The sequence below is a fragment of the Brachyhypopomus gauderio genome, chromosome 2 (genome assembly GCF_052324685.1).
Source record: "Brachyhypopomus gauderio isolate BG-103 chromosome 2, BGAUD_0.2, whole genome shotgun sequence".
Taxonomy (NCBI): domain Eukaryota; kingdom Metazoa; phylum Chordata; class Actinopteri; order Gymnotiformes; family Hypopomidae; genus Brachyhypopomus; species Brachyhypopomus gauderio.
Window position 1 is genome coordinate 5259178 of NC_135212.1, and position 23427 is coordinate 5282604.

The 23427-nt window shown below is 46.5% G+C and overlaps 2 protein-coding genes across 7 annotated transcripts; one reads left to right on the forward strand and one right to left on the reverse strand.

Moving 5' to 3' along the window:
- The first annotated feature begins 1208 nt into the window (after positions 1-1208).
- On the forward strand, positions 1209-6716 carry litafd (LITAF domain containing). 3 transcript variants are annotated; one of them, XM_076983629.1, is made up of 6 exons: positions 1221-1369; positions 1885-2022; positions 4030-4093; positions 4261-4365; positions 4500-4674; positions 4758-6716. In XM_076983629.1, the coding sequence occupies exons 3-6, from the start codon at positions 4051-4053 to the stop codon at positions 4870-4872; spliced, it is 438 nt and encodes a 145-aa protein (XP_076839744.1). In that variant the 5' UTR covers positions 1221-1369; positions 1885-2022; positions 4030-4050; the 3' UTR covers positions 4873-6716. The 3 variants fall into 3 exon arrangements, with proteins under 3 accessions (XP_076839762.1, XP_076839744.1, XP_076839751.1); XM_076983647.1 differs by lacking the exon at positions 1885-2022 and having other exon boundaries at positions 1209-1369; XM_076983636.1 differs by lacking the exon at positions 1221-1369 and having other exon boundaries at positions 1872-2022.
- usp7 (ubiquitin specific peptidase 7 (herpes virus-associated)) lies at positions 6348-19672 on the reverse strand. Of its 4 annotated transcripts, none has more exons than XM_076983616.1 (31): positions 19187-19672; positions 16377-16481; positions 15986-16184; positions 15531-15669; positions 15230-15318; positions 15013-15121; positions 14781-14911; positions 14505-14559; positions 14333-14413; positions 14151-14241; positions 13878-13960; positions 13690-13799; positions 13025-13202; positions 12628-12772; positions 12154-12284; positions 11784-11918; positions 11595-11696; positions 11395-11500; positions 11132-11224; positions 10967-11034; positions 10777-10877; positions 10538-10691; positions 10387-10454; positions 10170-10278; positions 9938-10015; positions 9651-9751; positions 9235-9334; positions 8994-9113; positions 8806-8877; positions 8618-8708; positions 6348-7824 (listed from the first exon to the last, which is right to left on the reverse strand). In XM_076983616.1, exons 1-31 carry the CDS (start codon positions 19260-19262, stop codon positions 7718-7720), a joined length of 3327 nt encoding a protein of 1108 aa, XP_076839731.1. In that variant the 5' UTR covers positions 19263-19672; the 3' UTR covers positions 6348-7717. The 4 variants fall into 4 exon arrangements, with proteins under 4 accessions (XP_076839731.1, XP_076839722.1, XP_076839702.1 ...); XM_076983607.1 differs by having other exon boundaries at positions 13046-13202; positions 19187-19408; XM_076983587.1 differs by having other exon boundaries at positions 10777-10873; positions 10963-11034; positions 19187-19408.
- Positions 19673-23427: the final 3755 nt, after the last annotated feature.

Here is a 23427-nt window from a genome sequence, read left to right on the forward strand (position 1 = left end):
TCATACAATGTAATTTTTGTATGATGGTGTACATTTTCATATCATACAATGTAATTTTTGTATGATGGTGTACATTTTCATATCATACAATGTAATTTTTGTATGATGGTGTACATCTTCATATCATACAATGTAATTTTTGTATGATGGTGTACATTTTCATATCATACAATGTAATTTTTGTATGATGGTGTACATTTTCATCATACAATGTAATTTTTGTATGATGGTGTACATTTTCATATCATACAATGTAATTTTTATACGATGGTGTACATTTTCATCATACAATGTAATTTGTGCATGATGGTGTACATTTTCATATCATACAATGTAATTTTTGTATGATGGTGTACATTTTCATATCATACAATGTAATTTTTTGTATGATAATCTTTCTGGGTCTTTTCACATCCCAGAGTGTGAAGATACTAATGGGGGAACAAAGGTGAAATGTGTGTAACTCCACAGAAACGTGACAGAAACAGTGAACAGTGCTGGATCCTAATTCCTACAGTGTAGGCCTATATAAAAATACATAATAATAATAGTGTCAATATGAAGACCACTGAATAAATATATATATTTAAATGACAGTGTGAAACTTGATTCAAAGGTCATTTACTGAACACAGTTTGGACGTGTCACTGAACTTTGAAGAATTTCAAGCTTGTAAATGTGTATGGGTTCACACTTTTGATGAACAGGCGCTGTGAAAATGACACAATTAGATAGGCAACCTGGGGGGGATCTGTAGAGAGGTCAGCATGGAGAGCAGTGTAGTAGTTAGGTGGAGTTAGGTGGAGTTAGGTGGAGCTCTGCATCACTGTGATAGAAGCTGATTATGCACCAACCATTATATAAAATGCAGGTCTTTAGCCCAGATCTGGTGCCATGGAGGACTCAGATGATTGGGAGGGGGGGGGGGGGGGGTATTCTAGGCCACGCCCACTTGCATCTCTTATGTAAGCAAGTCCTCCAACACCTGATGTGGTGAAACTCTGCAGCCCTTTTATGGAATGCTGAAACAGAGAGGGGTTCGGCCGTGGCCACCGGAATGCTACCCAGCAGGCTCTGCGGCAGACGAGGGCGTGTCGCGCGCGCACCGAACACTGGCCAGCCGTGAGCTCACAGCTGATGGACTCGCGTCCCAGCTCAGTCCTGACACACACACAGTACCCTCACCACACCCCTGCCTCGTCTCGGGCGTGGCGGACTTGTTCAGGTCCAGAAGAAGGATGGGGTCACTGACGCTCAAGCAGCCGAGGAATTCTCGCTGGCTTCAAGAATGCGATTGGGGCTGGCCTTTCCGGTGCAGTGATCGCTTGTGTGAAGGTCTAAGGTTGAACATCAGCAACACTATCGCTAGGTGTGTGGGTTTGAAAAATGTCAGATATGCTTGTGTAAACTCCAAGATACACACGCAGTCTTTTACAACAATGAGTTCAGAAAAAAACTAAGAAGGGGTTTTAAATGTACAGGTTTGTGAGGGTCTATTTGTATCTCCTGCCCTCCTGTGAATCCAAGTTCTGGATGAGATTCAGAGTAACTTTTGCTTATTTATTCAGATATTTACATATGGCACTTTTTTTCTTTTGCATTATTCAAATTGGAGCAGTTATAATATCTGAATAACATTACAACAATAAAACAGCACTTACATAAAAATAAGTATTACAATAAACAAAAGATGTAAGTGCCCTCTCTAATGCCATGACTAACTGTTTAGTCAGTTTCAGTAACTGATAAAATATGCTGATTTATTACCTGTAAGGGTGCATTGTTGCCAGAGAAACAGGTTATTCTGTTTAAAAAGGTCCTCAAGGAACAGAAAGGCTGTTTTTAGGGTAGACCGCGCTCACCAGTGGCATGCATATTCATCAGAGATTGCCGAATATGTAAATGTGCACTGAGTGAGCTGGGAGGAGTGATGTGAAGACTATGAAAACCTGAACATATCTGCCTAGCGTGACACCTGAGTGCCAACACCACAAAGGCAGGCAGCGGCTCCAGTACAGCAAGGTAAGAGAACCTCACCCAGTCTGCTATGATCTTCCTGATTCAAGATCAAGATTTTAAGACCAAGATTTTCATATCCTTAGGAAGATGAAAACAACGTCGTATTGGTTTTTAGTGGCAGGAAAGGGAGCAGAGAGTTTGTGTTCTTTGACAGGTTGGTAATTCAACAGCAATGAGAGGATTTTAGTTTTTTTTTACATGGTGGTAAATGGGCCTGCTGTGTGTTACCTGTCATCTAAGTGCTTTCACCTTGTAGAAGACACTTTTCCCACAGATCTTAATCTATATTGGGGAAATCTGAAGATGGTTTCAGTATGCCTTCTATTAAACTTGTATGTAAGTTTTGCCTAAATGTCTGCAGAAGTATCTGTGCTGAATTCAACTCTTACTGAAACATACAAAACTATCAAACCTTTACAGGCACTTGCTTCAGGGCTTGGCTGTTGACAACCACTAGCACAACTTGCTTCTTATTGTTCTACATAATGCACATTATATTTTTTGGCGTGTTCTGAACCAAGTTGTTCCTCTTGAAAATTACTACACGCAGAGGCCTGACAGACAGAAGTCGTTTTATTAGTTAGAAACTGACATCAATTGTTTTGCTGTTACTTTTTTGTTACTGTTGTCGCTTTCCAGATGGGAATGATAATTGGAATGATGTTAATCAGGTGTTTATTATACATTTTATTTATTGTACATTTTAGATTTGTCTAATCAGGTATTGTATAGATTACACTTAGTGTGTTTGGGAAGAAAGCTTATTTTGTAGATTCTAGATTTCTACATTGTGGATTATATTTTGAAGCCATATATATATATATATATATATATATATATATATATATATATATATATATATAGAGAGAGAGAGAGAGAGAGAGAGAGAGAGAGAGAGAGAGAGAGCGAGGGAAACAAGCAAAAAAGATTAGTTATTTAATTATACCAACTAGTAATACTTATCAATATACTTTAGCCATAAAGTGCATTCTACATCAGCAAAATCAGCACTGATTTGTTTGAAATAAATGGCCGAAATACCTGAAATTAAAAACAAAATATAAACCAATTATTCAAACACATGGGCAGAGTGATTAACAAATGGAAACCAGTCTCATGACAGCGTAGACTGCTGAAATACTAACTGGGTAAGAGGGTGGTGGTAGTAAACACCATCAATACTCACCTGTTAGACACCACCAGCATTCATCAATGTGTATACGTGTATTCCACATGTCTCCTAATACCAATCCTACAACGACCAAACGGTCCTGAAACCTATTTATTAAATCAGGCAACCAAAAATGATGTTTTAATACATACGTTGCAATATTGCTTCATGATACAGAAATATAGTAGTCAAATACTTAGTGGAACAGCCCTTCGTTGGAACGATAAGGAGAAGAAAACGTACGAGGGTTTTGACTGAAGAGGCAAATTACTAGTCAAACATGCCACTGGGCAACATTCCTCGCTCGCTTCTGGGCCATGCCTGCACCATATAGGGCTGGGGCAGTGAGATGTTTGTCTCTGCCTGTCATCAGAGGCGTTCACTAACTGTCCCACAGATCTGAACATCTTCAGGCTTTTCCGTATTCCTTTGGCACAAGACGCATTAGTCAGTGACTGTTCAACCTAGAACAATGGTAGCCAATCCCAGTATTTTAGTATTAATTCACTGTCACCGTCCAGCCTGGTGTTTTTCCCCCAAAGTGTTTAGTTTGTCTACAAATTACCCGGTTCTTTGTGAGCTAAATGGGATGTGGAGTGGCATAAACACACTACACACGATTGTGATAATACAAAGTGAAAAGAGCACTCGAGATATCCTGTCTGGAAAACAGACTCTCGTCTGCCATCTAGTGGCAACAAAAACCAAGTGCTCTACGGCATCTTCCGCAAGTCCGATTTGATAGAGATGTCGATTTCTTACTATAATATGGCCGTGAGACTATAAATTACGGAATAAGGAGCATTATGAATCTAAACGAGCCCCTTCTTCTGTTCTAGTGTGCCATATCCTGAGGAAGAATGAGTTCAGGTGTGAAGGACCCACCACCCTACATGATACCAGGTAAAAGGCCTCAGTGGCCTTCACCCAATATCGGGCCTGTCCTCGATATGGAAACACGTATAGTTAAAGCTCATTGACTAAGGGGGACTCACAGTGCAATATAATGTGAATATGTTCATCCCACGTGGGGTTTTTCATTATTATTTAGGTGTATTTTGTATTTATAGTTGACGAAAAGGGGGACAATGTTAAAGTCTACAAGGTGCACACGCCGTTCAACCCGGGAAACTCGAACGACGAGGAGTTTCAAATGAAAACGGCAGGCTCACACGGTAAGAGTCACCAGAAAGTGATTTGTAAAAAGTAAAAAAAAAACGTTTTATGTGTCTTATATTTATATTTACCATTTAAATGTTTGGTAAATATAATAAAATTAAACGCATGACCCCGAACGTGGCCCTTGCAGTTCAGGTCTCCTCGTCTGACGACGCCAGGAACAAGTACGTCAGCTACGACGCGGAGCTGGGGCGCGAGCCCGCGATGGCCACGTGCACGAGCTGCCGCGAGCAGGTGCTCACCAACGTCACCTATAAAGTGGGCGCCTTCGCCTGGCTGATGTGCCTGCTTCTAATTTTTTGCGGGTAAGGGCGACTGGGACACACACACACACACACACCTGGGGGAGAGTGGATGAGAAAACGTGGAATGTCCTTGTGCCTTTCAGGTTCATAATCGGCTGCTGTTTGATACCGTTCTTCGTCAAGTTCTTCAAAGACGCGTACCACACGTGCCCCAAATGCCGGCGGATCATCCACGTGGAGAAGAAGCGATGCTGCTGACCCGGACCTGCCTCCTGACCTTATTGTTGCCTCCGCCGTTTCTGCCACTGTTTCAGTCTTACCGCCGCCAGTACAGTGAGTTGATGGACTCCCCCCCCCCCACCCCCCCCCCCTACAAATTGGGCAACGCTGGCGTTAGATCATCACTTTGCTTTCGCTTCCTTCAGTCTTGTCTACATCAGGCTTCTGAAATCCGCATCAGAGTGTTTTAGATTATGCTGACCGTGTCCAAGCTACTGCGTGAGAGCCCATACCCGCCCCTGCTGGGTCCCCCCAACCCGACTAGACCCTGCTAGGTCTAAGCTACTGCGTGAGACCAAACCCGACCCTGCTGGGTCCCCCCAACCCGACTAGACCCTGCTGGGTCCCCCCCAACCCAACCCGACCAAACCCGACCCTGCTGGGTCTAAGCTACCGCGTGAGACCAAACCCGACCCTGCTGGGTCCAAACGTGAAGCACTATTTGCTGATTTCCCTAGCTCACGTGAGATTGGACTCATCAGGTACATCAGGGTTTGACGACCCACGTGTGAAAGGGTTTCGGGGAAAGGTGGGCTGATAATGTACGGAGTAGTTCATTACACGAGGTCATATTCATGATCAGCCCTGGTCGAAGAAAATCAAGTCACCGTGGAAAAGAAGGATCAGGGTATCTTTGACATTCAGAAGTGGGTGTCTTGTACAGATAGGCGGCGCCACGCAAGTACCAGGGCTGCCCATCAACTGACCCTATTGTCACTTTTATTCGCCCAACATAAGTATGACCACACGTTTAATCACTGGGGTGTCGCACCTAAATGTTATTTTAAAACAAGGAAATGTGTTAGTGGAAGTCTGCGGGGTTTGTACATACATTACATAAAGCGTTTCTGGCCACCATGTGTACATCGATGTTCGTGCCGTTTATTTTCCTTTATGGGTTCCTGTCGTGGAACGACTAAGGAGCGGCGAGACATTTTCCAACGATTCTTATTCACGTTGTCGCAGCCGTGTTTTTTACACCTGGGTATACCAAACTACACCACAACACGGCAGTTTCCTCGAGGGGTACTTGCTCTGTGGAGCAGAAACTGGTTCATTTGCGAACTACAAAGTAATCAAAGTCTTCATCTTATGTGGGATAGACATTTTACAAAAATGTACAAAATAAATAACTTGCATACATATTGATTGCTACTTTTCAGTGGTAAGTTGATTTATCACTCCTTTTAAAAAAAGAATCTGTATACATATTCCTACTGTACTTACCCAATGATTTATTTTTGTTCAGTATATGGGCCAGAACACCCAACATATTAAAGAGGTGATGTAAAAATGTCTCATCATTGACTCATCTAATCCTTCCTAGCTGTGATCTGAAATTGCATACGCTCCATTTAGAGCAATTTTGGACAAGTGAAATAAGTATTCTCCTTACTGTAGCAGCTCAACGCCAATCAAGTTAGGTGCTTTTTGGAGTGAAATGTTAAACCGAATTGTAGCTTTTATAGAAAATTTTATTCAACATACATTTTCAGCAAAAAGGCAATATACAGGAATAGTTGTAGTACACTGCTGCTACACGGAGGAATTAGACGGGGAAAACAAAACAAAAAATAAATCAAAAATGTGATCTGCAGGTCATTTTGCACTGGACTTAAACAAGACAAACTGTTGCAAGTAGTTTAGGAAGAAATAAAGTCCAAAAACAAAGTCAGTGTCCAAAATAAAACTACACACAACGAATATGAACATCTGATCTGTACCCAACAAAGTGTGTCTTTAATTTTACACGTCTGCTCTTTAAATATACAATTTTAAATGTTGTCTTTACAAAGCCAACTATGCACTAGGGGTACGCCTCCTGTGCTTAGAAAAAAAGAGAAACATAAAAAAAAGAAAAATAAAAAGAAGAAAGGAAAAATGTGTTGTTGGTTCATTTAATGCTGGTTTCTCTATGTCCTGAACCAGTCTACCAAATGTCTGCAGCTTCCCGCTAATGCACATTACAGCGAATCGGAGGCCAGCCTTCTGTAAGCAGTAGCCCCGCCCCCTCCCATCAGAATGATACTACAGCAAAGTGCCAGATGAGCTCAGAGGAGTGCGGGGGGGGGGGGACGACGACGACGCAGGGGGCCGTGGAGGGGGGGGGGGGGCCACCAAAGATTACATTTAACAGAGCCGAGAAATGTAAAACCTTTGATATTAAGTGCCAACGTGCAAGATGAAGTACAGACGATTTTATTTTTCTCGTTTCTTTTTTAAAACGTATGTGGATCTTTATTTTTTTTTATTTATTATACAAGGATTTCCAGAAAAGAACAGAAACTGAATTCCTCCAACCAAACCAGGTGAGAAAGAACTGTGTAAACACGAAATCGCCTAGTTGCACTAAGGGACAAGAAAACGCCACCACTTCAGGGCAACGAGCAAGCTTGAGCCACCGGTGGGGTTTTTGTTAAAAGGATCGAAATCCTTTCATTTATTTATTTGCAAAATGGCAGAATGTCTTCTGTCCGTCCCCCTCACCACACGGCAGCTTTCCTGCCGTGACCATTCTTCTAAAACCAAAATTAAAAGGGAAAAAAAAAAAAAAAACAAACAAAAAGCAACAAAAAATATCCCCCACTGTCTAGAAGGTCATACTGTTCCCCCATTTATTAAAATCCAATTCATTCTTCCAGACAAAACAAGCAGTCAGAGAAGCCAAATCGAGGAGCTCCGAAAGGGGATAGACACGAGCAAACGCTCCGTTTTGCTGAAGATTTCATACATGGGGCCTGTGTACCCAGACAGCAGGTGGTAAGAGTGGTGCACACGAGACGTTTGGTTAAAGTCTTTAGTATGGTCGGTTAAGAGGGGAGCGTCAGTTGTGGATCTTGATGGCCTTCTCCAGGTATGTGTAACGGCCTCTCTTTGGAGCCTTGTTGAAGTGGTCGAGACCTAACCAGGGTCTCGGGTGGGACATGTTCCCTTGGGACAAGGAAAAGGGAATAAATGAATGAATAAGGAAATTCACACACACATTTTTAGCCTCAGGAGCCTACATTCATCAAGCTGGAGGAACGAGAGCTCCTTCAACCTTCTTGTTCAACATTCCCGTGAGCAGGACCACCCGGGTGAGAAGAAGCTCCGCCCCTGTTCCCAGCTCTCGTTCTTGGTAGCACAGGCCACTGGAGGCTCACGGTGCCACCTCTCTGTTGGCAGGAGAAGCGCCGTTCGGGCCCCACCGCCTGGCCCAGTGGCCCAGCTGGTGCGAGGCAGAACCGCCTACGGCATTTGGGCCCAAACGGTTTGGGGCCGCTACCTCCACGAGCCCAAACCAGACACTCCCCGTCACGTTCAGAGCGACCGGCAACGCGCCCGTCCCACTTCTCATTTCATTTGACTTTGCCTGCTGACTTTTGATTGGCCAAAAATCGTCAGTGGGCAGGGCTAGTCAGCAGTGATGTACACGCTGATCAATACGATCGCATTGCTTGTTTAAGCCCCTACAGTTCAGGTGAACATTGCAAAAACAGGTAGGACCGAGTAAAAGGATAATCAGCTTAAAATGTGGACTGTCTGGGTAGAGAGGTAGAGATAGATAGGAGATAGACACACACACACACACACACACACACAAAAATGACAGCATCTGAATAAGATGTTGCTGGCTGCACAAGTAAATCCTGACAGCCAGATAAAAGTAACGAGACAGAGAGCCACTCATCCGCCCACATCATCTTCCTCCTCCTCATCCATACATTTCAGCTCAGAAACGTACCTGGCTGTGGCTCAAAGTCTTTCAGGTTCACTTCATAGTCGTCTTCATTGATGTACTGATGCCGGCCCATCATCACAATTGCAAATTTGAACTGCAAAAAGTATAAGTCACAAACAAGACTTTACCCGTTTTATAAGGTACTAAAAGATCTCCTGGTTAAAGAGCAGGAACTGTGGTGCTCTGGCTACCTTCTCAAACTCCTTCTCCTGGATATCCAGCATGTTCTGAATCCTCCTCATCACCTCTCTGAACGGCTCCGCCTGGCGTGGCACAGCAGTGGGTCAGCGTTTACACACCCCTCAACCACAGCCTCTCAAACCCCACACACACACACACACACACACACACACACACACACACACACACACACACCTACCTGACGGATCTTCAACAAGAACGGAATCCCGAAAGTCCCGAAGACTTCCTTGTGGAAATGTGCAACTGGGATCAGCATCTCGTTCTCCTTGTCCAGGTCCACCTGGTCCAGAGGGATCTCCTAACAAAACGGGAGGAAGCCACGTCAGGGCCTTCATACAGACCTCCAGACACAAAAGCGGCATTTTATAGAATAACAGTTCAGTATTTGCATACAAAAGAGGAGGAGCTTAAGCTTTTACCTCTATTCTGAACGTTCGACTGGCTGCGGGAGATAAACACTCTAGCAACTCGTCCTCTTGGTGAACACCGATAATTTTGTAGCTTACAATTTCCAAGAGCCTGTAGGTAGAGTAAAAGGAGAGAACACCACAGGTGTATACAAGCCTAGTTCAACAAAAGGCTCAGAAACAGGAATGGTAGCAACCTCAATAGAACAAACAGACTACAGCCAGGGACCCTGAATACATTACAAAGCCACAAGCATCGTTCCCCACCCTCCACATCTACTCTGACCTCAAACTCTTTAAAAAGGCCTTTTCAAAAGAGACCTTCAACCAAGAACGAAGCTAAGACCAAAACCTGTGGAACGCGCAAACACAAAAAGTGAATTTGAACTAGCCCGGAAAGCTACGCATCACGAACCGGACGGGCTCACCTGAGCTTCTCTGAGCCTTTGTCGGAGAGCTCCACGGCCTTTTGACATTCCTCCAGGAGGTCTCGAACGCAGCCGTGTTTGTCTGGGTACAGTGTGATCTCCTGGTGGGGAGGCAGCCGACAGAGGGAGCTTTAGCTGTGCTGCTCCAGCTAACCCTGGAGGGCCCCCCGCCCTGCTTCAGCCCAGCCCCCCCAGGAGCAGGGTCGGAGGGCACTGGCACAGGGACGACCTGCCACAGCCCTCCAGGAGCAAAGCTGAACACTCGGTTTGTTTTTGTTTTTGTTTACCTCCTCCCGGAACTGGCTGTTGAGCCATATGGACTTGAAGCTCCTCCTGTTCTCAAAGTCGGTGATCTTCATCTTGAGCTGTGGGAGGTGAGCAGAGGCATGAATAAATCAGGTGGAGCCCGGGCAAAGTTCACGAGGGCTCAGGTTGCCGTGAGGGGAGATGAGAGTATCGGAGCCGGGCCGGGGCGCTGTCGGCACCGCCCTAATGGAAAGTGAAGGAGTCTCCCCTCACCTGCTGGTAGTAGAGCTTCTTGGGCTGCCGGGGCTTAAAGAACTGCAGCAGGTCTCGAAGAGTGCCCTCGTAGTTGTGCCTGAGTGGGTTGCCTGGGCCATCTCTGTACCTGCGGAGCACACGGGGGGGGGGGGGGGGGGGGGGGGGGGGGGTGTTAAATCGCGTCGCCGCGGGACAGGGACGTCACGTCTGCGGGTGCGAGAGCCAACGCACGTACCCCTGGGACTTGAAGAACTGCAGGAGCATGGGGTCGGTGTTTAACCTCTGCGCTACAGTCTTTGCCACCTAGAAACGTCGGAGATGCCAGCGTTAGCGATCGAACGTTACCGGGTGGGTGGGGGGTGGGGGTGATCCGACGGTTGTCTGACCTGGAAGTAGTTCATTCTGTTCGAAAGCGTCACAACGAAACCTGGGTCGTTGTGGATGGTTTTGTCACAGAAGATGACGTCCACGCGGTGGTACAGGTCTCTGAAGTAGTCCTTCGCCGTCGGCAGCTCACTCGCGTCATTCTCCGGGTCGTCCCTACAGACAGCGACACGGCGTCATTCCCCGCCATCACGCCCCGAACGAAACGCAGGCCCGAAGGCACGCTAGGGGGCGCCCTTACTTCTGGAACACTATTATGTCTCCGTCCATCAGCTCGTCCAGAGCTTTGTCCAGGGAGACGTCGTAGTCCTGTATCCGCTCCGTTAAATTCGGTTTAACTTCCTGCAGTGAAGACGAATTCGTAAGTCAGACTCGCACGCACGTGTTGCGTGACGTTAATCGGGGACTCGCGTGTGAAGGGAGAAACTTGCCTCATAGAGGATAAGACTAGTTCCCTGCTGAAACCCTGCTCGTTCACACATGATGGGCAGCAGGTCTCCTGCTCGCAAGAAACACGAAGTCAGTCAGCTTCCCAAAAGAACTCGCTCAAACTACTCCGATGTTTTCATTTCCGATGGGTCAATTAAGGTACTTACGTATTTTACAGGATATAGGTGTGTAGATATGTCCACAATAATTTAAGCTTCTGGTTTTTGGGTCGTACATCTTTAAGAACAACATAACGTCATCTGGAAAGGAAAACGGAAGACCTCAGAACATTGAAGCGGAAGACAGAAGTGATCTGACTTGCCAGAACGCCTCCATGTTTCACCAGTACAACTGCACACCATACGTGAGGCCCAAGGACCAACGCTGTCCCCAGTCTGAAGGGTGCACACACGGGGGGAGTCACACTCACGGTCTTTGTCAAACTTGGGTAATGTTGCGCCACTGGCGGCCATTTCCGGATCTACCGTTTCCAGAAATATTGTCCACGGGTTCTCGTTGTCGCTCAAGTCGATCATCTGTGGAGAGCAGCGGTGGAGGGTCCATCAGAACGCGTCACACCAAACCGCTGCGTGTGTGTGTGTGTCTCCGTGCGCGCGGCGGGTCACTTACGGACTTGTTGCAGTCGGCCTCGTAGTCCAGCATGGCCGGGCGCTTGGTGCCGTTACTCCGGGCCTGCATGGGCCACAGACGCATCTGGTCCTGCGGGAATCCCTGCACACCAACCAACATCTGCTCAACATCTCCGCACAGGACAATGTTGGGGGGAGAGAAACCCCTCACACTTGTGGAGGAACTCACCATGGTCTGCGAGAGGTTCTGAACGAACTCAGACAGGGTGGAGCTCTTCAGAACTTTAAATACTGTGTACTTGACTTTCTCCTCGTCGTACATGTCGTTGCCCTGATGCCCGCAGAACTGGTCCTCCGTCACCATCTTAAAACATCAAAACATCACATCACACTACATGACCCAGCACTGCATACAAGACCAATTAGGAAGACAAGGGTTTTTGTTAAATAAATCTGGCAGTTTCTACGGACATGGATGTTGTTAAATAAACGCTGGCGGAGCTGAGAGACAGAAAAGGGGTTCAGGGACAGGAACCATGTTGGTGAAGGAGGAGGAGGAGGAGGAGGAGAGGGAGAACAGCTGTGATCCAGCAGCTCACCTGCACTTGCATGTAGAGATGAGCCTCCTGTCGCTCCTTCCGTTTCTGCGCCTCCACCCTCTTCTCCTCCTGCAGCCGCTCCACCAGCTGCTGGGGGATGTCCATGTCCGTGACCGGCTGCAGCACCTCGCCTACGCACACGCACAGCGCACGTCTGACCACGGGCCTCTCACACACCCAGGGTCTCCACCACCACCACGTGGAGAACATCAACCACGATCAAAGAGCATCGTGTGTCACAGCCTTTTTATTTATCATCATTTTACACCGCTGCACATCTCAGCCAGAAGAACAACGTTAAAAAACGGCCACTAAACCAGACGTGGGCTGAAGCGCCACTCTGTTCAGCCATACCCCGTCTTCAAAGGGCTCAGGGCTCTGTGGGTCTAACTGCAGGACACTGTCTGCTCGCTGCCGATTGGTGGTCATGCCACAGATCCCGCCCCCCCAGCTCCGTAGAAACGAGGCACTCACTGAGCTTGGACTCGCGGATGTACACCAGCATGTAGGCGTTGGTGCAGTGGCGGACGGACAGGTCGTCGTCGTGGCCGCCGTAGTTGTGCTCGATGGCCTCTTCTTTAGTGCACCGGGAAACGACGTCGTCGTCAAATTTGCACCACTGATGCGAAAAGGAGGGGAGAGAAAATTACATTTAAGGACGAATTAACATCACCTGTATGAACCGAATATACATGCACTGCGTCTAAACGCCACTTATTAACACTGGCAAACAGCAGATATGCATATTTAAGCAGTAATACTGCAGCAAAACAGTATTTTTTGTAAAAAAAGTTTACAAGCTCATACACATCAAATCATCATCAAACAGCAAATATTATGACTACCAAAAAATAAGGAAAATGGTTCTCACTATTGGCTCGGTGACACTCACTTTGCCGTCTCCTTTTGGGTTGAGATAGACGACATAGTGACCCCCGTGGTTATCGCCGCTGTGCACCAGCACCGCGTGCAGGATGTAGTTGGCCGGGTCCTTCGCGTCTGGCTTCTGCAGGAACTCGTCCAGCGGTAATTGCTCGGGGAACTCGAACCTGCGGGCAGAGCGTCGGGTGTCAAGCGGACGGAGAGATTTCACGTGAGATCTGGACGACTCCCACGCGCAACACCGTCGACGGGCATGTGACGTGGGCGAGTCGGGAGCCCGTTTCAGGCCGAACCCGCGTGACGTACGCTTATCCTTACCAACAATGAACCAGGGACCTTGACTCATCCCACATGAAAAGAACTCAAAACTTCAACAGACGAGTATTATCTGTGTACAGACCATTAGCCCATTCAGCCCACAAAGTGCAGGTTTGATCTAAGCTTTTTATCCAACGAAACAACAACATTGGCCACCAGCTAAGAGTTTAACTAGTTGATTCAGGTGTGCTACTGACTACGGGCCTCCACACAGGTGCCCAGACCCATTTTGCAAGGTGGCTCCATTGTGGTCGGTTGTAAGCCACTCTTAACCGTCGCGATCCCCCTCTCTCCTCTCCATGAAACGAACACCACGCCGGGGACGCACGACGTTACCTGTCGTTGATCTTTATGTTCTGGTCGGTCTGCGGGTCGTACATGAACCTCATAAGCTGCAGGTGCAGGATGGGTGGGAAGGTCAGGAACTTCACCCCCTTCTCGGCCTCCTGGAACACAGAAGACGGGCTCCGTTGAAGCCGGCGTGGCGGGTGTGTGTGTGCGTGTGTGTGTGTGTAGACATGTACCTGTAGGCCATGCTCCCCTGCATCATACTTATTATCTCCTTCCAGCTGCTCTACAGCCACGTAATCCTTGAAGGACTCGAAGACTGCGGTGCGGGAGAGAAGACGCACGCGTGACTTTAACGACGCCGGACGCCTCGACACCACGACGGGTTTAACACAAACGTACAACCTCTTTCACAAAATGGCGGCGGTCCGTCGACTTTCAAGGATGTTCAACTCCATACCCCAAAGCCCCATCACAGAATAAAAGTCCCCCATTTAAAGAGAACTCACTGTTCTTCTTTCCTTTGATGCTGAGCTGGATGTCGTAGTAATCCTCTATCCGTTCAGACCTGTAATCCACGTGCTTACACTGGATGTAGGACTACAAAGGAAACAGGGAGGTGCCCGCTCATTAACACCGCCGGGCCACGCAAACGTACGGGAGAGAGACGGGCAGGGCCGGGCCAACTCACCACCATCTTGCCCCTGAAGAGCTTGGGGATGGTGCCTTCAACACAGGTTCCCTTCATCTTGTTCTCCACGTTGTCCAGCAGCTGCGACGGAGGCAAGCGCAGCGTGATGAGGTTCTCAGGTTTGTGAGATCGGCACGAACGTGGCCCAGAAATATATGGCAAAATAACTCACCACTCTACACAGCTCCTGGACATCATGCTGCATGAAGCTATCCAACGTCTCCCACCTACGTGAACGCAAGCGCGCACACACACACACACACACACACACACACACAGGTCTACGATATTTGAAAAGCAAATGGGCTGTTAAAACGTCGATGGAAGTCTTTCAGAGGCCCATGTTATATTTGGACACAAACGCACTTTGACCAGACACGCTTAAAACCGTCGACGTGTTAGAGTCATGTTGTGTCCGAGAAGCACGGCTCTCTGAAAAGGCCCCTACCCAAACGACTTGGTGAGCTTCTTTGTCCCGACAGGCTTGTCGCTGTGCTGGAGTTCGTAGAAGACTCGTTGCAGGGCCAGGGGAACGCTTTTGGAAGAGTCATCGCCCTCTGTAGGCATCATGTACACCGCCTACCGGGACCAGAGACAGACAAACGGGGCTCAGCCGGGCCGGCAGACGGAAGAACCGAGAGCGTGCGTGTGCCAGCGCTGGCTCAAAGAGCCATTCTCACCCGCCGCAGCTGGTTGGTAAAGAAGAGGGTTTGGAGGAGGCTGTTCATGTAGCATGTGGCCCCTTGGTTCTTTAAGCCCACGTAACCGGTATGCTTCTTCGAATCCCATCTGGAATCGAAAAAGAAACATGACGTAGCTGCGCTTAAGAGGCCGCCGCTTCGAAAATAAATAAGACTCTACACTCATGGAACAGGGAGGTAATTTGAGTTTACTCACGCCACACCATGAGGGGCATCGGCCTGAACGTAAACCTCAAACGTGACCTTATCGTCCTCCACGAAGCCCCTCTCAGGGTCGGTCACGTCCTGAAAAAAAAAACCACCCAAACACACACACCGTTACGGACTAAAAAAACCAAACCGACGATCCAAAAAGAGCGGGACACGAACCAAATGGACCCGGCGGACGAAACCGGACGCCACTCCCACAGTAAAGGCGGAGTGAAGTGACTAGGGCTGGCCGAGAAGCGGGTTGAGGGCGGATAGGAGCACGTATGGGGCAGCGGGGGGGAGCTTACACTCCAGGACATGAAGTTGGAGAAACCCCAGTCGTTCTCCTTATGGAAGAACAGGTGACTGATGCGCCGGCTGAAGGACTTCTCCTCTTCTTTGTAGTTGATGATTTTTAGCATGGCTTGAGCATGACAGGACCATGAGCTAAGAACAAAGAGAAATGGACCAGTTCACGAGAATTACACAACGTCAAGCTGCCACAGTAATTTAAGACCCTCGTATGACAATAAATGTTTACTATATATATATATATATATATAAGATTTACTAATCCATGTTACAGCAAGATGAGTAAAATGCTTTAGTTCTATTATAATAAATTAATGTGGAGCACACACTGGAGTTTTTTTCATTTTGGATTGATGCATAAATGCAGAAAACACAAAAATCCAATTGCAATTGTGATCGGATCTCAGGGGTAAGACGGACCACGGGCGACTGGAAGACAGTGAGGCCTTACGTGGAGTCTGACTCTGCATTGCACTGCAGGAAGAAACCCACGCTCTTCTGGTGGGGGCGGTCCGGGTAGAAACGGGGCATAACCATGATCTTCCAGGGGAGGTTCCTCACGAAACAGGAGGGGCTGAGCACGGACTCGCTCAGCCTGCTGAAACGCTCCACCACAAAGCGGAAGGTTGCCTCCGAACGCCAGCTTGTATCTGTTTGCACAAAAAAGGCCCGCAGTCACCGTCTCATTTGCAATTGATCCGAACTGCTTCGCTTGCTTCTTAAAAAGACCCCACGAACCAAACGTCAAACATACAAGACGACTGAAATGATGCTAAACTAAATTTAGCTTGCGCACAGTGATGGAGAGAATGTATTGGCACTTGACCAGACATTTTACTTACCGTCCTCCATGTCTTCCTCTGTGTTGTTGTGTCCATCCGCCATTGCCACATTACCATTGATGACAGGATTTGGAGGGATTCTTGGGGGATCGTCTGTGTCGCCAGCTGAGGAAAATCGAAAATGTCACACCACTTAACAAAATATTAACTTGGTCCAGCCATCAGACAGCTTTCCATAAGACATTATTTTATGGCAAATAAATTGAAAAACAAACATTAACTGTTTGCAAGCTTTCAAGGCTGCAAAAGAGACAGATATCAATTTGCTAACTACCACAGGCTTACAGGGTAAAGTAGATCCTTAGAATTTCATTTTAGGCTGATTGCTGAAATATCAAATAGGCACATTATGATAACCTGTCAATAGGGAATACGCTCAGCTTTGGTAAAGCACAATAACATAAATGCTTAATATGCACATCCTGCAAATTAATATCCCTCTCTGCAATAGCACGTTTGAAACAAAAAATAAAAAATAAAAATAGGTAACTTGAGAAACTTGCTTCAGCAATACTCGTTAATGCTTATTTCTGCTTTTTAGTCATGACCTGGCAAAAAAAATGACAAAAATGAGGGCAGGTAGACGACAAGTGCAAAGCCGATTGAACTGGTAGTGGTTTATTTAAAGACCTAAGGACTGGGACGGAAGAGACCCACTTTTCCAAGACAGAATTAATCAAGTTACCACAAAAGGGATTCACAAAATGCATTCAATTTGACAAATTTATCAGTGTTTGAAACAACCATTCGTACCAATTAATCAAATAAAGGTAACTGGAAACGTGTGTGGAGGAAGGAGAGTAACACTAAACCAGAGTGTATCCTCCATGTCCAGGTGGTTTTAACACCGGGCAATAAGACGTGTGTGACAGGGAAAACACCTGAAACACAAACCCACCCCCCTCGTGTGACTTTTAGTCAACCTGAGGGGAAAAGCCGGTCGAAATTCAGTAACTACACCGACATACTAGTTGTGTTGAAAGCGGGAAACGTTATGAGAGAGTAATTATCTCGCAGTGCGGTTCAGACGGCGCTGTGTAGCCGTTAAAAATGGCGAGGACCCACAGTTGTGATACAATGAAGCAGCGGCTCCGCGCGAGGGCCTGCACGCGCTCGGCGTTAGCATGCTAGCTAGCGAAACACACGTCAACCGTGTTTTAACTGCATTTTTGGTCAGTTTTATTAACAAAAACAAAAATTATTATCGCGACACGTCGTTACTGGCCTTTGATCAGCTTTAATCAATCATGTCCTTCACCCATAATTGGCAATAGCGATCAAGCTAAGTAGCTAGCTATGTGGCTAACTAACATATTGCTCCGTGTAACCCATTCCCCGTTCAGATTACGTTATTCTCCGGCAGCTGCTGTAATTTTATTAAGTAATAAATGACGACGGTACCCAGAATGAGCGACTTTACTGCGTCATGTGACGGGCTGTGTTGTCCCTGAGACATAAACAAACATACGGGCCTTGCGCATACTTATAGCACAACACTACAGCTACAAGACTACAGTCCACCATCTTGAAATAGAAATGCCAGATACTCCCTCCCCCCCTTAGCCCTCGCCCCCCCCCCCCCCCCCTAGCCCTCACCCCCCCCCCCTCGCTCAGTCATCCTAGCCCTCACCCCCCCCAGCACTCGCTCCCTCGTCCCCTAGTCCTCACCCCCCCCCCCCCCCCCCCCCCCGCTCCCTCCCCCCTAGCCCTCGCTAGGATACACAGATTAGCTGGCTAACCAAAGTTGATCAACTTCATGAGTGTATCAGTAATGAGGGAGATGTGTGTGAGCGCTGGTGTAGCTGCTCCACCTCCATCAGCTCCAGTCATCATAAAGGTGGAGGAGCTGCTGTGAACAACCATTCATCATCAACATCGTGTAATAAACATCCTGCTAGCTAGTCAATAATCACCATTAGCCACACACATCTAGTGGTCAAGCACGCCCGGATCAAACACTGCGGATTAACTCGAGCAACTTCGGCGCTGCGTGTTGATCATATCGCCAGTTAGAGGGGGGACTGGACCGGTCCGGACCCGCTATACACACAACAGAGGCGATAATACTCCACCATGCTGGCCACACGGCCCGATCATCCCTCACACCCTCCAAACACACGGTGTTGACCACAACACCGACACACTCCGAGCCCGCTTCACCTCCTCGTTAACCGGGACTCACTCGTTCTTCTCTCCGCCTGTACTGCACCTCCACACGGGGGGGGGGGGGGGGGGGGGGGGGATACGCGTTAACACAGCCTGGACCAGCCGGCCCGCTCCCCCACCGACTACTAATGCTCCCCGAGGCGAGGTGCCTACCTGGCGGCCTTCTGCTACACCACCATATCGAGAAATAAGCGCACAATTTATAATATTTAAACACCTCAGGTCAAATTCGCTTTAAATTCACTTAAATGTGCAGCAGGTTCACACACGGAGGAATAAATCACCTCACCGGACCTCTAACTGCGGTGGCGACCGACGCCGGACGGCCCCGCACCTCCAGCCGCATTAACGGGCCGTTTCCGTCGGACGCTTCGACTTTAGACCCCGCTAGCCGGACGGGGTAACCGTGTCTATCCCGCTCCGACCCCGCTCGGCTCGCCGGACGGGACCCCGCGGGCTTACCGGGTTTAGCCGCCGCGCTAACGAGGTCAAAACATGCGACAAAGTGACTCGCCGATAAAAACGGCTAGCCGGCTAGCTAACGTTACCTTCGCACGACTGCGCGCTTGCGTGCGGCGCGAGGCCGAAAATAATGCGATAAAGCGGGATTAAAATAAAACCACACGGCGAGGCCCCGCCGCTACCTTCCATCTCCATGTCCTCGGGCTCGCTGAGCTGCTGCTCGCCGGCTTTCTGCTGCTGCGTGTGGTGGTGGTTCATGTCTGCGAGGCGGTCGCGCCCGTCGTCGTCGTCGCCCTCGACCTTGTGTGGCGTCGGTTCCGCGGGGACGGGGGTCCGGGGCGGCTGGTGCTGGTGCTGCTGGTGGGCGGCTGGAGGGTGCGGAGGTGGGGTGTACAGGTCGAGCCTCTGCGGCTGGGCCTGCGCTAACGCGACCTCGGCCCTGTCTGCGCTCGGCGTCGGGGACCGAGGGAGGGAGGCCGGCGGGGGAGCGGGCAGAGAAACGCGGACGTATTTGCTCGCTATTCGCCCAATCTCGGCGCTTTGGTGGGGGGTGCTAACACTAACGGTAGTCGAGGATATTGGGTGGGGGGCTCCGAGATAAGCGAGGCCCCGGTGTGTTAAACCCGGCTTCCCCGTCGATACAGGCGGGCGAAGTGAGGGAGGTTCGACTCACAACAACCTGCAGCCCGGGGGAGGGGGGGAACAAACACCCCGTGTATCGCTAGCTGGCGCTGGTTAGCATACGCTGGCAAAAAAAGTGTTTTTTGTAGAAAATAAAGCGATTCGGCGGCTCGCACGGTCCCCAAAACGAGACGTTTAGACGCAACTTTCCCCGCGGCGCGTCCAGTCCGTCTGCTGCTCCTCCGATTGTCCCTCTTCTGGGGGGGAGCGGAGGAAGGAGCTCTCCATTCAAACGCGGTCCTCACTCGAAAACGCACCGGGTTTTTTTTTTAGAAGTTTCAGGCGACAAAGATGCTCGACGGTACCGTGTGTGCGAACCTAGCGCCTGAATTCAACGAGAAGTTGAATATAAAAATATTCTGCCCGGTCACGGCCAGAGCGCCCCTCTCTCTCTCTCTCTCTCTCTCTCTGTCTCTCTATCTCTCTCTCTCCGCTCCCGTGGTTTCTGATGTTCGGTTGAGGTAAAGCTCAAAATGGCGGTCGCGCTCCTCTCTGAAATGTCACATCCGCGCGGAGATCTAAACGCTCGCGCACACCACCACACACACACACACACGCGCGCGCGCGCCGTGTCATCATAGCCGCGCGCGTTCGGAGCCCGAATTCATGCTCGAGCCTCTTTTAATTTCGGACGGGAAGGCGAGCGCCACGAATTGTTTATTTTGTTTGTTTGTTTCAGTGTCTTTGTTGATAGTAACGCGTTTTAAACTGCTTCATGCGGGAACGAACTGATCTTATTTTTTTATAAGGTGGCCGCATAGCTTATTGACTATAAATAGCGTGATTAAAATATTAGTTGCGGCATCCTTGCGGCATACGTGTCTTAGCAGAGTAGGAAATCCTAGACATGGTCAACACATTGTAGTTACAACATTAAATATGAGCTTTAGTGGAACTGATTAAATCTGCGATTAGGCCGTTTTAACAAGGCAGTTGAAATTAACTTCAGTTTAAATTAAATCCAACTTTCCTGATAGCTGACAAGTATTTTTAGACATTTTGACTGGACGGTTTTAGACTATGCGGTATTTCAGCAATAGGCCTATCCACACATGCTAATACTGCATTCAGCTGACCCAAAAGATAGATCGTTTTGTTTATTATGCAAATAGCCGAACAACACAACAGACATTTTTTTGTACTTAGACAAAATCGCAATTAATCATAATATTCTTTTTATTCGAGTAGTGTGTGTACCAAGGCCTCATTGAACCTACAGCTTTTTTTTCATAAGCTTAACATTTGAAACGCTAGAGATTCAAAGGTGAAAAAAATAATTTTTGTTGCATGAAGCTTGATTTCCCAGACTAATCTGTAAACCTAACTCATTATTTGTCAAAAACAGGCCAGGGTGCTAGACTAAGTCCTGGAGGACCGGTGCGCAGTTCAATATTCAATTCTAACATGATTGAATTTCTGGTGCATTTGATAAACATCTCAAATATTGAGAAGAATGCTTTTAAAGAGGAAAACACTTCCTTAATTTTTTACAGTTTCAGATGCCCCAGGCATTCTCAGAGTCACCTGTTATATATATTCAGTTGCAAGTTTATAAGGTACACATAATCTGTCTGTAGCGTGCCTGGTTAGCAAGCCTATTGGTTTGGTTTACAGAAGTTCAATCATATGACTGATGGCAGCCTATCTTGTTCCCTGCACAGCTGTGCCATATTTTCAGTAGCCTTTTATAAACTGCCTGCAACAAAGACAGGTGATGTCTTGATATTTTGTTTAGTTTTATGCTGTAGTGATATAATACATAAATTGTAACATGTATACAGTACATTCTTGTTTTACAATTTAAAATGGACTGCACATTGTATGGAAACCTGTTTGGCACATTAAAAGTACATGTACTTAATAAACATGACAGTATATGAACATGTGAATAATTTTGCTTTAAGAAATATATGGATAAAAATGCCAGCTCTCAAGTAATTACCTTTTACTCATAATTACATAATAAAATCAAAGAGATATCATAACCAAAATGTAACAATGATAATACATACCAAAGTGAAATCTGCCAGTGGTATTTGTAAGACTATCTGGGTAGAGTCATGTACCTTCTTGGAAATCAATACTAAATGATTTCGTGTATCAGCTAACAAAAATAAAAATGCAATATTGGCAAAAACTGTATCACTTATCTGTAAGTTAGCAAATAATTAGCATGAATGTATTATTTTGGGAATGTAACATGGTCCTTAGATACCTTCAAATACAAATAACATCTAGATAATTACATAAGATCTAAAGCAATCACAAGGTACTCACAAAGGTAATCACAGATGTTCTATTTTAAGAAAATAAATGTATACTACCTGCAGGTATTTAATAGACATGCAGGTAATATAATGGACATGTAATGGAAGATATATAGATACATAATGGAAAATACAACCAAAAAATATGGGAAGTCATTAAATATAACCTCCAACAAAAAAAACTTTCTTCAGATTGAAAACCAGGATAATATAATAATAATAATGTGTCATTTGAATTGTGTGGTGAATATATTAGGTTACTAAGCATTAGACTGCTTTTTGCTAAAAAAAAAAAAAAAAACCTTTGCTTTGTCTCCATGGAGATTATTTGTGCAAGAACACTTCTACCTATGGGAGTCAATTTGTGCCACTCAATAATTAATTGATCAAATGATAAATTGGTTGACAACTCAATAATTAATCCATGAATCCATTAAGAAATGTACCATGGGTAAAGAAATAAAGCAATTATATTTCTCATCACACATAACACTAAGTTACCTATGTTAATGGTTGGATTAGCTTTCTGTAGTTGAACAGCTGTTTTTTTTTGTTGAAGTGTGTTTTGCTTTTTAAAATATAACGTATGAATTCCATTGCTTACTCATGCAGATAAGATCAAATAGCAGGTCTCTTGACATACAGTTACCCATTAAAACAATGGATGGATTTTATTCAGGCCTTTTGACAAGAGGTATGCATTACCCCAGCCACTGGCATAGACTTGTTTGAATGTTTGAATCAAATAAATGTTTTTGCAACTTAAAAGTGTAATGTTAATGTATGTGTTGTTTCTACCTTTTGATAGTATCGGAATTACATGATTTTGCCTAAAATCATTTTTTGAAATCTTATTGAAAAGTTGTCAAGGCACTTTGATTCTTCAGTGTATTTGATTATATGTCTGGCATAACAGGTTTGATGATTTTTTATTTATTTCTATGAGTTATTGAATAAAGAACACACTTCTTTTGTGTTGCTTACAACAGTTTTTTGTTTGTATATGTAGAATATGGTTGTTTTTTTGTTGTGATTGGGAGAGAGGATGCAGATAACCTTGCATAGAAGCAGACATTGAGTGATTTACAGATTCATTACTAGCTATTATTCTCATAGGTCTTTATCACAGACAATATAAATGTGTAACACTCCGTTATCGCGGAAAATTCTGCAGGTCACTTGGAAATGCCCTGATGTTTAATATACATATATATTCAACTGAGTTTACTTTTACTGACATGGGGGGAACTGTTGAATCATCTTCATCATCATGACTGTGGTGCGCACAGGCCATGATGGCCCAACCGCTGTGGAGGACAGTGGGGCAGTGGGAGGGGCTAAGAGCAGTGGGAGGGGCTAAGAGGGCCACTCTGGACACAGGTGTCATCACCTCCTGCTCGACAACGCGTGGTATTATAATGAATTATTCGAAGTGGCTGTATGGCTGGACTCTGCTGAGTAATACTTTTTACTTG

Coding starts and splice junctions, on each gene's coding strand:
- litafd (XM_076983647.1), top strand. CDS start 4,051: ATGAGTTCAGGTGTGAAGGACCCACCACCCTACATGATACCAG. Junction 4,366..4,499: donor GAAAACGGCAGGCTCACACG/GTAAGAGTCACC, acceptor TGGCCCTTGCAG/TTCAGGTCTCCTCGTCTGAC. Junction 4,675..4,757: donor CTGCTTCTAATTTTTTGCGG/GTAAGGGCGACT, acceptor TGTGCCTTTCAG/GTTCATAATCGGCTGCTGTT.
- usp7 (XM_076983616.1), bottom strand. CDS start 19,262: ATGAACCACCACCACACGCAGCAGCAGAAAGCCGGCGAGCAGCAGCTC. Junction 12,773..13,024: donor TGAGTGTCACCGAGCCAATA/GTGAGAACCATT, acceptor TTTTCGCATCAG/TGGTGCAAATTTGACGACGA. Junction 11,697..11,783: donor AGAACCTCTCGCAGACCATG/GTGAGTTCCTCC, acceptor GTTGGTGTGCAG/GGATTCCCGCAGGACCAGAT.